This window comes from Nansenia antarctica, assembly GCF_963989245.1.
Source record: "Nansenia antarctica genome assembly, contig: SCAFFOLD_182, whole genome shotgun sequence".
Taxonomy (NCBI): Eukaryota; Metazoa; Chordata; class Actinopteri; order Argentiniformes; family Microstomatidae; genus Nansenia; species Nansenia antarctica.
This window is the reverse complement of record NW_027663421.1, coordinates 39,987-54,071: the sequence shown is the minus strand read 5'-3', so window position 1 is coordinate 54,071 and position 14,085 is coordinate 39,987. Positions and strand designations below refer to the sequence as shown.

Below are 14,085 nucleotides of genomic sequence, written 5' to 3'. Positions count from 1 at the left end.
CTCACAGACCACCTGAGATGTGAGGAGGCCTTGCTCGTGGCAGATTCTTATAGTTACTCCAGACAGCCTTACACAGACACCATGTTAGCCCTCACCAAGATGTATGGGCAGCCTCACAAGCTGGCTGTGCAACGCATCGCAGAGGTGATGGATGGTCCAGATGTCCGCAGTGGAGATGCGAAAGCCTTTCGCCTGTTTGCCCTCCGTGTACGCTCACTGGTGGGCATGTTAGAACAGCTGGGGGAGAGAGGACTTGTAGAGCTGCATTGTGGTTCCCACGTCCACAGATTGCTGGGTAAGCTACCTCATGACCTCACTGCCAGCTTCAAGAGGTTCATCCACCCCCTGAGAGTAACCATCCCCACGCTCATTGACTTTGCTGAGTGGCTAGAGTATGAACTCGAAGTGCAGGAAGAAATCGTTCAGTGTGTCAGCTACAAGAGGGACGAGTCATCCAACCGGAGGAGGGAGAACCAGAGGGACTCAACACAATACAGCAAGACCACCACCATTCTCCTGGGTACAAATGAGACTGCAGCGACAAGTCCCCCCACAGCGCCTGCATCGGAGCCTTCAGCCAGCCACCAAAGCAAAGTGGAGGAAGGGAAAGCCTATTGTCCATACTGCGACAACACCAGCCACTTTCTGAACAATTGTACCAACTTCAAGCAGCTGAACAAAGAGCAGAAGGTGGCATGGATCAAAGGTAACAACCGATGCTGGCGCTGTGGCCGCGGTCATCACGCAGCTAAGTGCACACTGAAGGCCCCATGCAAGACTTGCAACAGAAGACACCTGATTGTACTGCATGAAGTGAACGAGAGAGCAGAGGATGAAGTGCCAGCAACGGATATCTGTCTCGTGAACACACCTAGCCAAGTCCTGTATGTCGACCGCCCAGTATCCAACTGTAAAGTGCTGCTGTCCATCAGGGACAACCCCAACCACCCCCTCCATCATGTCCTCGCTGGGCAAACCAGCAGCCGCCGCAGAGGGCGGTTCATTACGATCCGCTCCCGGACGGAGCGATATAAAAAATCATTTATCCCGGCTGCACTAAGACTGTTCAATGGCAACTAAAGTAGCAGTCGGGGTCAAGGCTCCTGAATTTGTATTTATTATTTATTTTAATCATCATCATCACTTTTTTAGTATTTTAATATAAATAACTATAGCCATCCTTTTAATCCACTTTTATATCAGATCTCACTGTTTTTTATATACTGTACATGGCTGGCCCAGTGTTGTTGTCTGTCCTTTATGTTGTGTTGTGTTGTTATGTGTGGTTTTTAGTGGAGTGGCGCGGCAAAATGAATTTCCCCACGGGGATAAATAAAGTATCTATCAAATCAAATCAAATCAAATGAAGATCAGTAAGGTCATCATAAGAAATGGAAACAGGTCATTGGAAGCATATGCTATCTTAGACGACGGATCAGAGAGGACCATCCTTCTCCAGGCCGCAGCACAGAAGTTAGGCCTGAAAGGCAAGCCAGAAGATTTGGTCCTCCGCACAGTCAGACTGCAGGAGCTGCAGGTGCTTCACGGGGCGGCCGTATCCTTCACCATATCCCCCGTTGCTGAGCCAAAGAAGAGGTACAAGATCCAGAGTGCATTCTCCGCCGAGCAGCTGGGTCTGGCAGAGCACACCCATCCTGTCGGTGCACTACAGCAGAAGTACAAACATCTAGCCTGGTTACCATGGTTACCTCTCCAGCCACTGAATAAAGTTCATCCAGTGTTGCTGATCGGCTCTGACTACACACACCTCATCACCCCCATAGCGCCTGTTAGATTGGGCCCGCCTGGTGGACCAGCTGCGGTGAAAACACGGCTGGGATGGACTCTGCAAGGCCCAGCTCAAGACATCAAGCTTGATCGTGACCAGCCACAGTGTCTCTTCACATCCACAGCAGCCCTGACAGACCCGTCCCCTCACGTGGAGAAGTTGCGGCAGATGGACGTGCTGCCATATCGTAGTGAGAAGTTGGCCGAGAGATCGCGTCAAGACCAGGAGGCCGTGCCCCTCCTTCAAGAGCAGACGGTGAGAGTGAACGTCAATGGCATTGAGCGCCACGCCACACCCCTACTTCGAGTCAAAACCATGTCACAGCTACATGCCTCACCGGAAGCTGTGCTCCCGCAGCTGAGGGGAATTGAGAAACAGTTGGCTAAGGATCCGGAACAAACCGCTACTTACCCGGCAGAGATTCACAAACTAGAAGAAGCAGGCTACGCTGTGAAATTGGAGCCACGTCAGGTGGAGAAGACAGAAGAGGCATGGTATATACCACACCATATAGTCCAACACAATGGAAAGAACCGGGTGGTGTATAATTGCTCCTTTCCATACCAAGGCCACAACCTCAACGAGCTCCTACTTCCAGGCCCTGCCTTAGGCCACTCACTTCTGGCTGTGCTGTCAGAATCGTGTCGCTACAAAGTTTTTGTGGACACTCGAGTGGCGGAGATTCAAGGACTAACAGGGTCTGCCACATGGCGATACGTGCCATCAAGAGTCAACCCAGCTGACAACCTCACGCGAAGACTCGCCCTCAAAGACCTGAGTGATGGCTACAGGTGGACCCATGGCCCAGCATTCCTGAAACTGCCACCAACAGCGTGGCCTGAGAAGCCGGGTTCACCCGGCAACGAGCTCGACCACGAGATGAGACCTGCTGTTGCTGTGCTGACAATCTCAGTTTCATCGCTGCCAGATCTACAGCAACAACAGACCCTGCGTGACTACCTGGAAGTCATTGCCCGCCAGCTTCATGGGGCGGCGGACCCGTCAACTTCCCTGACAGCTGACACCTACGCTGTTGCCGAACTGGAAGCCCTGCAACAGGCACAGAGAGACTCCTTTGCGGATGAGGTAGCCCAGCTGAAGGCCAGTAAACCGGTGGCAAAATCCAGCCGCCTCATGGCACTTGCCCCAGAGCTTGACGAGGCTACAGTACTCATCAGAGTGGGTAGACGTCTCTGCCGCAGCAGCGACCTCGCATCAGACGTGGCGGACCCTGATCCCATCACCCCCAACTGTCTCCGCATGGGGCGGCGGGATGCATCCCTACCTCAGGTCGTTTATGAGGGTCCCAAGACCCTAGGTCGCAGAAGATGGCGATATAGCCAGACATTGGCTGACCACTTTTGGAAACACTTTCTCAGGCACTACCTTCCAGGACTCCAGGCCCGTCAGAAATGGAAATCATCAGCCTCCCTGCCCTTCCTGAAGAAGAGTGATCGTCGCTGCTTATCTGGACCCTCTGGCCTTTTCGGATGTTCAAATTCGCTCTGTGAATTTGGGGGCGGCTGTTAAAAAGGCTTTGGAGGACTGAGTGGTCAAAGCGGCCAATCACTGGCCAGCAGAGGCGGGCTCTAGGAATGACGAGCGAGAGAGGAGTACTGGCAGGTTGAGGGAGAATTACGACGGAGAAAGTTAGTTCAGTTAAGATTGTTCAGTTAAGATTGTTACGAATTGTGAGTTGTGCGTCCATGATAAAGTGAGTAGAGTAAATATTATAGTTAAGATAATTAGAATTGTGTTATGGTAATTAAGGGTATATGGATGTGTATTAGATGTCGAATGTTTGTCGGATTGGTAAGATTGCGTGATGTTAGGATCGGCGCATGCGCACTACTGTCTATATGCTGTACGCACGCTAGGTGTATATTTGATATGTATCTGTGTGTATGTATATATATATGTGTATATATATATGTGTTATAGGGTAGATATAGCAGGTGGCATGTGTATATGTGTATAGATATATGTTCAGTATTATCTGTATACTGTTCTTACAGTTGTATTCTGTTTACCTTTACAGAACCACAAGTTCACGGTTTTCATTAAAGCCTTTAATAGTAACCTGGTCTGGTTATTATCTCCATGCATATAAGGACATCATAGTTCTAACCGGACTACCCACAGTGATTTGAACTATCCACCAGTCAAGTCTGTCTATATTTTTCAGTGTGTGTGTGTGTGTGCGTGTGCGTGTGCGTGCGCGTGCGTGTGTGCGTGTGCGTGTGTGCGCGTGTCTGCAGTGCCGGGCCCGTGTGACCCAGAGGACCTGTTGGACGGGGTGATATTCGGGGCCAAGTACCTGGGCGCCACGCAGCTGCGCTCCGACAAGAACCTCTCCACCAACGCCCGCATGACGCAGGCCCAGGAGGCCGTGGACCGCATCAAGGTGACTGGATGTCTCTTATACTTATATAATACATATATAAATGTACAGTATATGTTACGGTACATGTGGGAATACGGTACATGTGGGAAAACTAGGGTTAGGGTTAGGTGCTACGTCGACTTGGTACATGCTGGCATGTCTAACCCTAACCCTACCCCTAACCCTAACCGTAGCACCCTAGCACCAAATCCTAACCCTAAAAGAAATGTGCAATAACTCTATTCTAAGTGCCTATTTATACATTTATATCTTTTTACAGTATTATTATAGTATTATAACGCCACTGACCTCATGTCTTTTAGCTTGCTTTTATAGTTGTTTTTATTTTCTTAAGATTGTTGTCTTTATTTGCACTTGACACCACGGACCTCATTGTCTCTTAGCTTGTTTTATAGCATTTTCGCTTTTTAATTGTCTAGTGTGTAATATTTGTAATATGTTATATGTGTATATGTTTGTGAATATGTGAATATGTTTTCTGTTTTTTGCACCTTCAGAAGAACCACTACAATGTCATTGTATAGGCAACTGTACAACGACAATAAAGTCTATTCTATATATATATACACTCACTGAGCACTTTAGAAACACAAAGCTAATACTGGGGACTGGGGAGGGCTTCCCTTTGCTCTCTAAACAGCCTGGATTCTTCATGGTTGAAGATGTGGGAAACTTTCCTTTGACATTCTGGTCCGTGATGACATGACTGCGTCACACACCTCCTACAGGTGTTTTCAGGTTACAGGTGTTTTCAGGTTACAGGTGTTTTCAGGTTACAGGTGTTTTCAGGTTACAGGTGTTTTCAGGTTACAGCAGCAGCATTTAGGAGCCGGATGGCTGTGGGGAAAAAGGTCTGTGTCGGGCCTTCACAGTCTTTAGAGACCGCACCCTCCTGCCTGAGGGGAGCGGGGCGAAGAGACCGTGTCCTGGGTGTGCGGGGTCAGAGGTCAGCCATGATCTCCCTGGCCCTCCCCAGAGCCCTACTTTTAAACAGGGCCTCAAGGGGGGTCAAAGGGCAGCCAATCACGCTTGGCCTTGTCCTTGGCCGCTGCAGCTTCAGCTCTCGGTTGTTTCGGTGGTTGATGATTGATCGATTTTTCAATAATTGACAATAGTTTGTCAATAAAAGGACGTTCCTAAGACAGAGTCAGTACTTCTCTGCCGTGTTGGTCTCACCAAGGACCAGTTAGTGAACTTAGATGTCACTGAACTTCTTAAGTTTGATTTGATTCTGACCTGAGTTGACTCCCCTGTGTGGCGAGACAGAACACAGGTGGCCTTCTCTGCTGGCTTGACTGGTGACACACACACACACACACACGCACACACACACACACACGCAGCAGGCAGATCAATCCCTGGACCCAGCTTGGCTGTGCTGCTGAGTAGCAGGTGAATAACCAGCGTCTCCCCGTCATAAAACACCACTGTGTCAAGTTCACACAAGAAACATGTCTCTCTCTCTCTCTCTCTCTCTCTCTTTCTCTCCCTCTCTCCCTGCCCTCCCCCTCCCTCTCTCTCTCTCTCCCTGCCCTCCCTCTCTCTCTCTCCCTCTCAGAGAGAAACATGTTTCTCTCTCTCTCCCTGCCCTCCCTCTCTCTCTCTTTCTCTCCCTCTCTCCCTGCCCTCCCCCTCCCTCTCTCTCTCTTTCTCTCCCTCTCTCCCTGCCCTCCCCCTCCCTCTCTCTCTCTCCCTGCCCTCCCTCTCTCTCTCTCTCTCCCTCTCAGAGAGAAACATGTTTCTCTCTCTCTCCCTGCCCTCCCTCTCTTTCTCTCTCCCTCTCATCTCCCTGCCCTCCCTCTCTCTCTCTTTCTCCCTGCCCTCCCCCTCTCTCTCTCTCTCCCTGCCCTCCCTCTCTCTCTCTCTCTTTCTCCCTGCCCTCCCCCCTCTCTCTCTCCCTGCCCTCCCTCTCTCTCTCTCTTTCTCCCTGCCCTCCCCCCCTCTCTCTCTCTCTTTCTCCCTGCCCTCCCCCTCTCTTTCTCTCTCCCTCTCATCTCCCTGCCCTCCCTCTCTCTCTCTTTCTCCCTGCCCTCCCCCTCCCTCTCTCTCTCTCCCTGCCCTCCCCCTCTCTCTCTCTCTCTTTCTCCCTGCCCTCCCCCTCCCTCTCTCTCTCTTTCTCCCTGCCCTCCCCCTCCCTCTCTCTCTCTATCTCCCTCCCCCTCCCTCTCTCCCTCTCTCTCTCTCTCTCTCTCTCTCTCTCTCTCCCTGCCCTCCCTTATCTCTCTCTCTCTCTCTCTCTCTCTCTCTCCCTGCCCTCCCTCTCTCTCTCTCGCTCTCTCTCTCAGAGAGAAACATGTCCCATGCTGTATCAGAAGAGCAGACCATTCCTCCTCATCTAAGTGTTGTACCAACAACTCCTCTGAGTCTCATTGGTCTGATCCTGACAGACGTTTGCTTTCCTAGATTGACCTTTGACTTGGTGACCTCTTGGTCACTGATCCCACATGTTTGCAATGTCTGATACCAGTATCCAAAAAGTCCACAATTGACTCACTGTCAAAACATGTCGATAAAAGGAAGTTTCTACTGAATAACACGACCATATAAGGTCACAGAAGGTTGATGATTGATAGATGTTTGAATAACTGTCAATAGTTTGTCAATAAAAGGACGTTTCTAAGACAGAGTCAGTACTTCTCTGCCGTGTTGGTCTCACCAAGGACCAGTTAGTGAACTTAGATTTCTGTGACATTCTGAAGAGACGTGGTTCCAGAATGAGGCGTGCTGTAGCTCTGTTGGTGGTGCTGGTGCTGTTCTGTCTGTCTGGGTCAGAGGCTCAGGGAGAGGGTGGGGGGGTCACAGAGAAAGACCCTCAACTGGGTCACGGTCCTGACCTCTGGTCTGAGTTAAGGAAACTGAGAGACATCGTAATCGAACAGAGAGTGGAACAGAGAGTGGAGTTGAGGCATATGGAGACCAGAGTGACAGCCAGCGAGAGTCAGGTGGACCAACTGAAGAAAGAGAATGCAGGTAATGCGTGTTTGTGTGTGTGTGTGTGTGTGTGTGTGTGTGTGTGTCTGTGTGTGTGTGTTTGTGTGTGTCTGTGTGTGTGTGTTTGTGTGTGTCTGTGTGTGTGTGTTTGTGTATGTCTGTGTGTCTGTGTGTCTGTGTGTGTGTGTGATGTGTCTGTGTGTGTGTGTGTGTGATATGTGTGTGTGTGTGTGTGTGATGTGTGTGTGTGTGTGATATGTGTGTGTGATATGTGTGTGTGTGTGTGTGTGATATGTGTGTGTGTGTGTGATATGTGTGTGTGATATGTGTGTGTGTGTGTGTGTGATATGTGTGTGTGTGTGTGTGTGATATGTGTGTGTGTGTGTGTGATATGTGTGTGTGTGTGTGTGTGATATGTGTGTGTGTGTGTGTGATATGTTTAGCACTCCGCCACTTAGTAGTGCTTACACACACGTCTGCACATGTCACAACAACAACACATCACACACCCCTCTGTCTGTGTGCGTGTGCGTGTCTGTGTGTGTGCGTGTCTGTCTGTGTGCGTGTGCGTGTCTGTGTGTGTGTGTGTCTGTGTGTGTGTGTGTCTGTGTTTGTGTGTGTGTGTATACATGAATCACTCCCATGCTTAGTGTATGATTGCAATTATGTTTCCTTTAATTCAGCTCAAGCAGCAGAGCTGTCAGCCATGGGGGCCAGAGTGACGGAACTGCAGAGACAGAATGCAGGTATGTTCTTACAGTATTGCAGTGTGTGTGCAATGTAGGTGTGTGTGTGTGTGCCTGTGTGTGTGATTCATGAATCATGAATATTATTGTAATAACAGCAACTGAATGGGAAAGTGCCCAAACTTTTGACTGGTACTGTATGTTTCCTTTCATTCCAGACCAAGTAGCAGCGCTGTCAGCCATGGGGGCCAGAGTGACAGCCAGCGAGGGTCAGGTGACTGAACTGAGAGACGACATGAAGGAGATGAAGACAGAGAATGCAGGCATGTATAACGTAGAGAGGAATATGTTTGTAAAAGATTGTTTTAACATGAACATTCAGTGAAAAGCTACGGTACAGTCAGTACTGCTGTTTGTAACTCCAGCCCAAGCAGCACAGCTGTCAGTCCTGGGGACCAGAGTGGAGGCCAGCCAGGGTCAGATGGAGGAGCTGAAGACAGAGAATACAAGTAATATACAGATATTAGCCATATTAACCAGATGATAACCTACATGTATGGTTTTAGAGGATTTTACAACGTGGTTCATTAATTGTATTGTTTTAAAGACAGTTTGTGTCTCCCTCACATACACATTTCTGTGTGGAATTCATGAACAGTGATTTTCTTCTTTTGCAGCGTTGACAGCCAGAGTGACGACCAGCGAGGGTCAGGTGGAGGAGCTGAAGAGAGTGAATGCAGGTGAGACAAACACTGACTTTATTAAAATCATGTGATGTTTCCCTTGGCAATGAGGTTAATGTAAAGTAGTATATCTTTTTAAACAATATCATCACAATGAACAGTTTGGCCCTGTAAGATGGTACGCTGCTTTAAAGGAGATATGCATGTGTTATTCCCATGTGTTCACAGAGAGACCGAAGGTGGCGTTCTCTGCTGGGTTAGGTGCTTCGATGGGACCTGTCTCTGTTACGACCACTGTGGTCTACAAAAACATCATCACCAACATCGGCCAGGCCTACAGCCCAACCACAGGTACTGCTGACACACACCAATACACACATATGGATGAGGGAATTAATTAATTAATTAATTAAAAACTAGTGAATCCTAAAATGATATACAAAGGTTACCCTGTTGGAAACAGTACGACAACATTACGACAACAATTATGGCAGATGGAGACAATAAAGTCCCACATTATCGGGTGTCCAGCCCCTGGTCAGAGGACGTGTGTAAACAGGGTTTTGCCAGGGTTCTAATCCTGATCTTCGGTGGTTTTACACTATTTACAAGCTCTCTTTCATGCCATTGTACCAATAGTAATCCATTTAATGGACATGTCACCTGTATGTAAGGCATCTTGACTTCATATCAGTCTACCCCCACTTCTCCTCACATCAGAGGGTTTTTTCCTGTGGCGATTTTAAGGAGACACTTGAAGGATACGCATCTTTATTGAAATCTGATCGTCTGTGGGCTAGGTTTTCTATTAAATTCAACTTGTTTTCTATCTAAAAATACATATAGATACATGTTTGGCTTGTATTCTGCGGATTTTGATTATAAAATGTCTCCTCCTCAAGCACCGGTTGTAACTCCTAGCGGAGCCCCGTCTACTCTCGCCCGCTAGACGCTGTGTGTGTGAATGGTCTGGCTAACTTGTAACGTCAGCAGGCTCACTATGAATTGCGTGATCAATTTTCCTATTTGCTATTAAAATTGGTCTTACAATTCTGAAAAGAATGATATATAGGTTTGTGTAATAAAAATGAATAGTTTAAAAGATCAAGTTGAATTTTCAAATTTTGCGTTCCATTTCTGCATAGCAGTGACCACTTGTTAGGTCTGTTGAGATTAATTCCAGTAACTGGCATGTGTATGTAAAGAGGTAAACCTTGATAACTGTTGAACCATACATGATAGAACCATGGGGTTAGAACAATACATGATAGAACCATACATGATAGAACCATGGGGTTAGAACCACACATGATAGAACCATGGGGTTAGAACCATACATGATAGAACCATGGGGTTAGAACCATACATGATAGAACCATACATGATAGAACCATGGGGTTAGAACCATACATGATAGAACCATGGGGGTAGAACCATACATGATAGAACCATGGGGTTAGAACCATTGTTTTTCTCATACAATTCTCTATGTGATGAGCTAAACACTATGTGTGAACACCCTATACGTTATATGTGTGAACACCCTATACGTTATATGTGTGAACACCCTATACGTTATATGTGTGAGATATTGGGAGAGCGGGTACAGAAGACAGCTTCTTGTCTCAATGTTTAAATGCATTAATACTATTTTATAGTCAATACAAAATATGTCTCAATGTTAAAATGCATTAATACTGTTTTATACTCAATACAAAATAAAATAATATATTTTGATGTTGTCGTATATTTTTACACATTAATAGCCTTCTTAATATAACGTATATCTTACACATATATTCACGTATATTTTACACATATTACACGTATATTTTTATTACTTCATAATATACTTTATTAAATACTTTATACTTCATTACAAACGATCTAGGGAAGATTTTCAATTGTCGCACATGCGCTGACACACACACACGAATTGTCGCACATGCGCAGTCACACACACACACGCATGCACGCCCCCGAGGGTCTAGGCCAATCAGAGGCCTAGAAGGAAGGATTATGATTGGCCAAGAACATACTGTGATGTGATTGGCTGAGGGCCGCTATAAAACCCTGTGCTCAAGGAGGAGCGGATTCTGATCTCTTGACTACCTCGAATCTCGTTGTGACTGTTTAGTGTGCCTGTAATCTGAGGACCCGACCTTTTTTGAATAAATACTCTTAAACTTTGGCCAGGAGTTTTCACCTCTTCTTTTATCACTGAAACAGAGAAATATTCGACATAAGTGGCAACCACGAAGGGACATTTCCATAGCTCTGGATGACCGGTCGTTTTGCAACTCTTCAGGGGAACAAAGGGTAAGTACAAGGCGAAGCTGTGCAAAATAGACTGTGTAAATCGAATGAGCTATATTTTAAACGGATCTTCTTTAATATATAACTGGGTAGAGGTTAGTCAGAGAGAGCCGGGTTGTAAAACCTGTATTGGGAAAGTGTTTTAATTGTACGATTTTTATCGTGTGTGTGGTATAGCAGAGAAGGAGCTGCTGTAGTCTTGTTTTGGGAACAAGATATTAGCACAAAGCTAGGGGGAGACGTTTTTCTAGCGGGCTAATAAATGTGGTTTGTATCAGGCAATAGTCTGGTGGAGTGTAAAAGCTTGGTTAATGTGGTTTGTAAGTGAGTGTTTGACAGGAGATAGCTCTATTCAAATGGTATGGAATCGGAATTCCTAGTTTGAAAGAGCAGAGTCCGTGCTAGTGAGCAGAAAATAGCGCTATTTTCTGCTCACTAGCACGGACTCTGCTCTTTCAAACTAGGAATTCCGATTCCATACCATTTGAATAGAGCTATCTCCTGTCAAACACTCACTTACAAACCACATTAACCAAGCTTTTACACTCCACCAGACTATTGCCTGATACAAACCACATTTATTAGCCCGCTAGAAAAACGTCTCCCCCTAGCTTTGTGCTAATATCTTGTTCCCAAAACAAGACTACAGCAGCTCCTTCTCTGCTATACCACACACACGATAAAAATCGTACAATTAAAACACTTTCCCAATACAGGTTTTACAACCCGGCTCTCTCTGACTAACCTCTACCCAGTTATATATTAAAGAAGATCCGTTTAAAATATAGCTCATTCGATTTACACAGTCTATTTTGCACAGCTTCGCCTTGTACTTACCCTTTGTTCCCCTGAAGAGTTGCAAAACGACCGGTCATCCAGAGCTATGGAAATGTCCCTTCGTGGTCGCCACTTATGTCGAATATTTCTCTGTTTCAGTGATAAAAGAAGAGGTGAAAACTCCTGGCCAAAGTTTAAGAGTATTTATTCAAAAAAGGTCGGGTCCTCAGATTACAGGCACACTAAACAGTCACAACGAGATTCGAGGTAGTCAAGAGATCAGAATCCGCTCCTCCTTGAGCACAGGGTTTTATAGCGGCCCTCAGCCAATCACATCACAGTATGTTCTTGGCCAATCATAATCCTTCCTTCTAGGCCTCTGATTGGCCTAGACCCTCGGGGGCGTGCATGCGTGTGTGTGTGTGACTGCGCATGTGCGACAATTCGTGTGTGTGTGTCAGCGCATGTGCGACAATTGAAAATCTTCCCTAGATCGTTTGTAATGAAGTATAAAGTATTTAATAAAGTATATTATGAAGTAATAAAAATATACGTGTAATATGTGTAAAATATACGTGAATATATGTGTAAGATATACGTTATATTAAGAAGGCTATTAATGTGTAAAAATATACGACAATGTCTTTAAAAGAACAAACTGATTAAATCACTTAAGGCCAAACTGATTGCATCACTTATTAAGCCACTATCACTATAACAATAGATCAATAGATCAATAGATCAATAGATCTACATCAAGTAGAATACTGATGACTAGTGACCAGTCATGCATGAGGGCTGACGAGTTGGCGATGTTTACTTTCCTGCTGGCTAGGTGTTGTGTTGTTACTTTGGCCAGATCATCATCAAAAAATCGAACAAGGACATTGAGGATTTTGTCCATGTTAAGATTAGTAGCTTCGTCGATATTCATTGAAAACGTTGCTTTTTTTAAGCTTTTCACACAGCCGTTTTTTCAATTCCGGGACAAAGGCCATGTGTGTTTAAATAGCTGGCGTGCTGATTGGAAACGGACAGCTTTGTCAGTGCAAGTTTGTCTTCTGATAGCTTCTTGCACAAATCGACCAGTGGCTGAGCCATTGTGAAAGACAGATCATGTTCAGCCATAAACGTGCACACTCGGATCTTTTGCTCGCAAACACGGTCGGCCATTGAAGATGAAGTGGTAGGCTACCTGTAGCCGTCGCTCCCGGCAAGGTTGTTGTATGAGCAAGGTTTAAGAAACTGGGCTTCCATTTTAATAGACTCTTACTAAAGTTAGCGAGATAGCGGGCTGCTAAAAGCGAACGTCTCTCCAAGCTAACATTACACTCATTCAAACTTCTTAAGGCCCGCCCCACTACTCTGCCTCCGATTGGCTAGAAGTCGTTGGTTGGCTTGAGCAATGTGATACCATTGGTAGGCGGAACTGTCTCTTTGCTGAAGATGACTCTTTAAATTACGATGTAAAGAATGTGATTTTATTTTATTTTATTGCTCCGTGCCGGAGAACTTTAAGCCCTGTCTCTATAAGACCAGTGGGGGGGTCAGCTACAGGGACTGTGTTCACCATTACTAACAGTCATGTTGCTCTGGTGTCTAGGAGACACAGACAGTGTTGATCTCTCTCTGCTTTCCTCTGATACAGGAAAGTTCAATGACCAGCAGATGGCGTTAGTACATCAGAACACTAATGCAGTGTCTCAGTATGTATCCAGTGGCCTGACTCTCCAGCTGGAGGAGGGAGACTTGGTCGACATGCGTCTATGGTATGGCTACAGCCTCTATGATAATAGTAATAATTACAACACCTTCAGTGGCTTCCTGCTCTTCCCTGTGTGAACAGATCAGCTGTCCTGATGAATTCAGATGAAAAGTGTTAAGAGTTTCCAAGAGCTTCTAATGTTCCTCTGACAACTTCTCATTAAACACCATGAAAGGACAAACACCACTGACTTCCTGTGATGTATTGACATGTGACTTCCTGTGATGTATTGACATGTGACTTCCTGTGATGTCGCTACGTTAGAATTATAAGGTTCTATCTCCATTTTTTTTTTTTTTTTACATAATCTGATCCATTAGGTGTTTATTAATGCCTGTGTGGTGTTATTTTTAAAATGTTTATTTTTTTTTGTTAGTAATTAATAAAATACAAAGGTTCCATCTCACAAAACATAAACCGAGTTGGAGTTATAAGGTTCTGTCTCCAGTAGATTCAATATCCAATCAAAACCCTGAATGAACACGGACGGACCAATCAAAACCCACCTCTTAGCTATGTAGCCTGACAGCAGGGGATTTGTGAAGCCTGGCGATGTTCAACATGTTCAACATCTGTTCAACTTGACTTCTATATATATACATCTGTTCAACTTGACTTATATATACATCTGTTCAACTTGACTTAAATATATAAACATCTGTTCAACTTGACTTCTATATATATATACATCTGTTCAACTTGACTTAAATATATAAACATCTGTTCAACTTGAC

At 45.7% G+C, this 14,085-nt stretch overlaps 1 protein-coding gene across 4 annotated transcripts; it reads left to right on the top strand.

Annotated features, from left to right (window-relative positions):
- The first annotated feature begins 6,858 nt into the window (after positions 1–6,858).
- Positions 6,859–13,588, top strand: LOC308175094 (uncharacterized protein). 4 transcript variants are annotated; one of them, XM_080550812.1, is made up of 8 exons: positions 6,859–7,060; positions 7,094–7,163; positions 7,808–7,870; positions 8,029–8,133; positions 8,236–8,319; positions 8,488–8,550; positions 8,722–8,844; positions 13,235–13,588. In XM_080550812.1, exons 1-8 carry the CDS (start codon positions 6,908–6,910, stop codon positions 13,426–13,428), a joined length of 855 nt encoding a protein of 284 aa, XP_080406938.1. In that variant the 5' UTR covers positions 6,859–6,907; the 3' UTR covers positions 13,429–13,588. The 4 variants fall into 4 exon arrangements, with proteins under 4 accessions (XP_080406938.1, XP_080406939.1, XP_080406941.1 ...); XM_080550813.1 differs by lacking the exon at positions 7,808–7,870; XM_080550814.1 differs by lacking the exon at positions 6,859–7,060 and having other exon boundaries at positions 7,085–7,163.
- Positions 13,589–14,085: the final 497 nt, after the last annotated feature.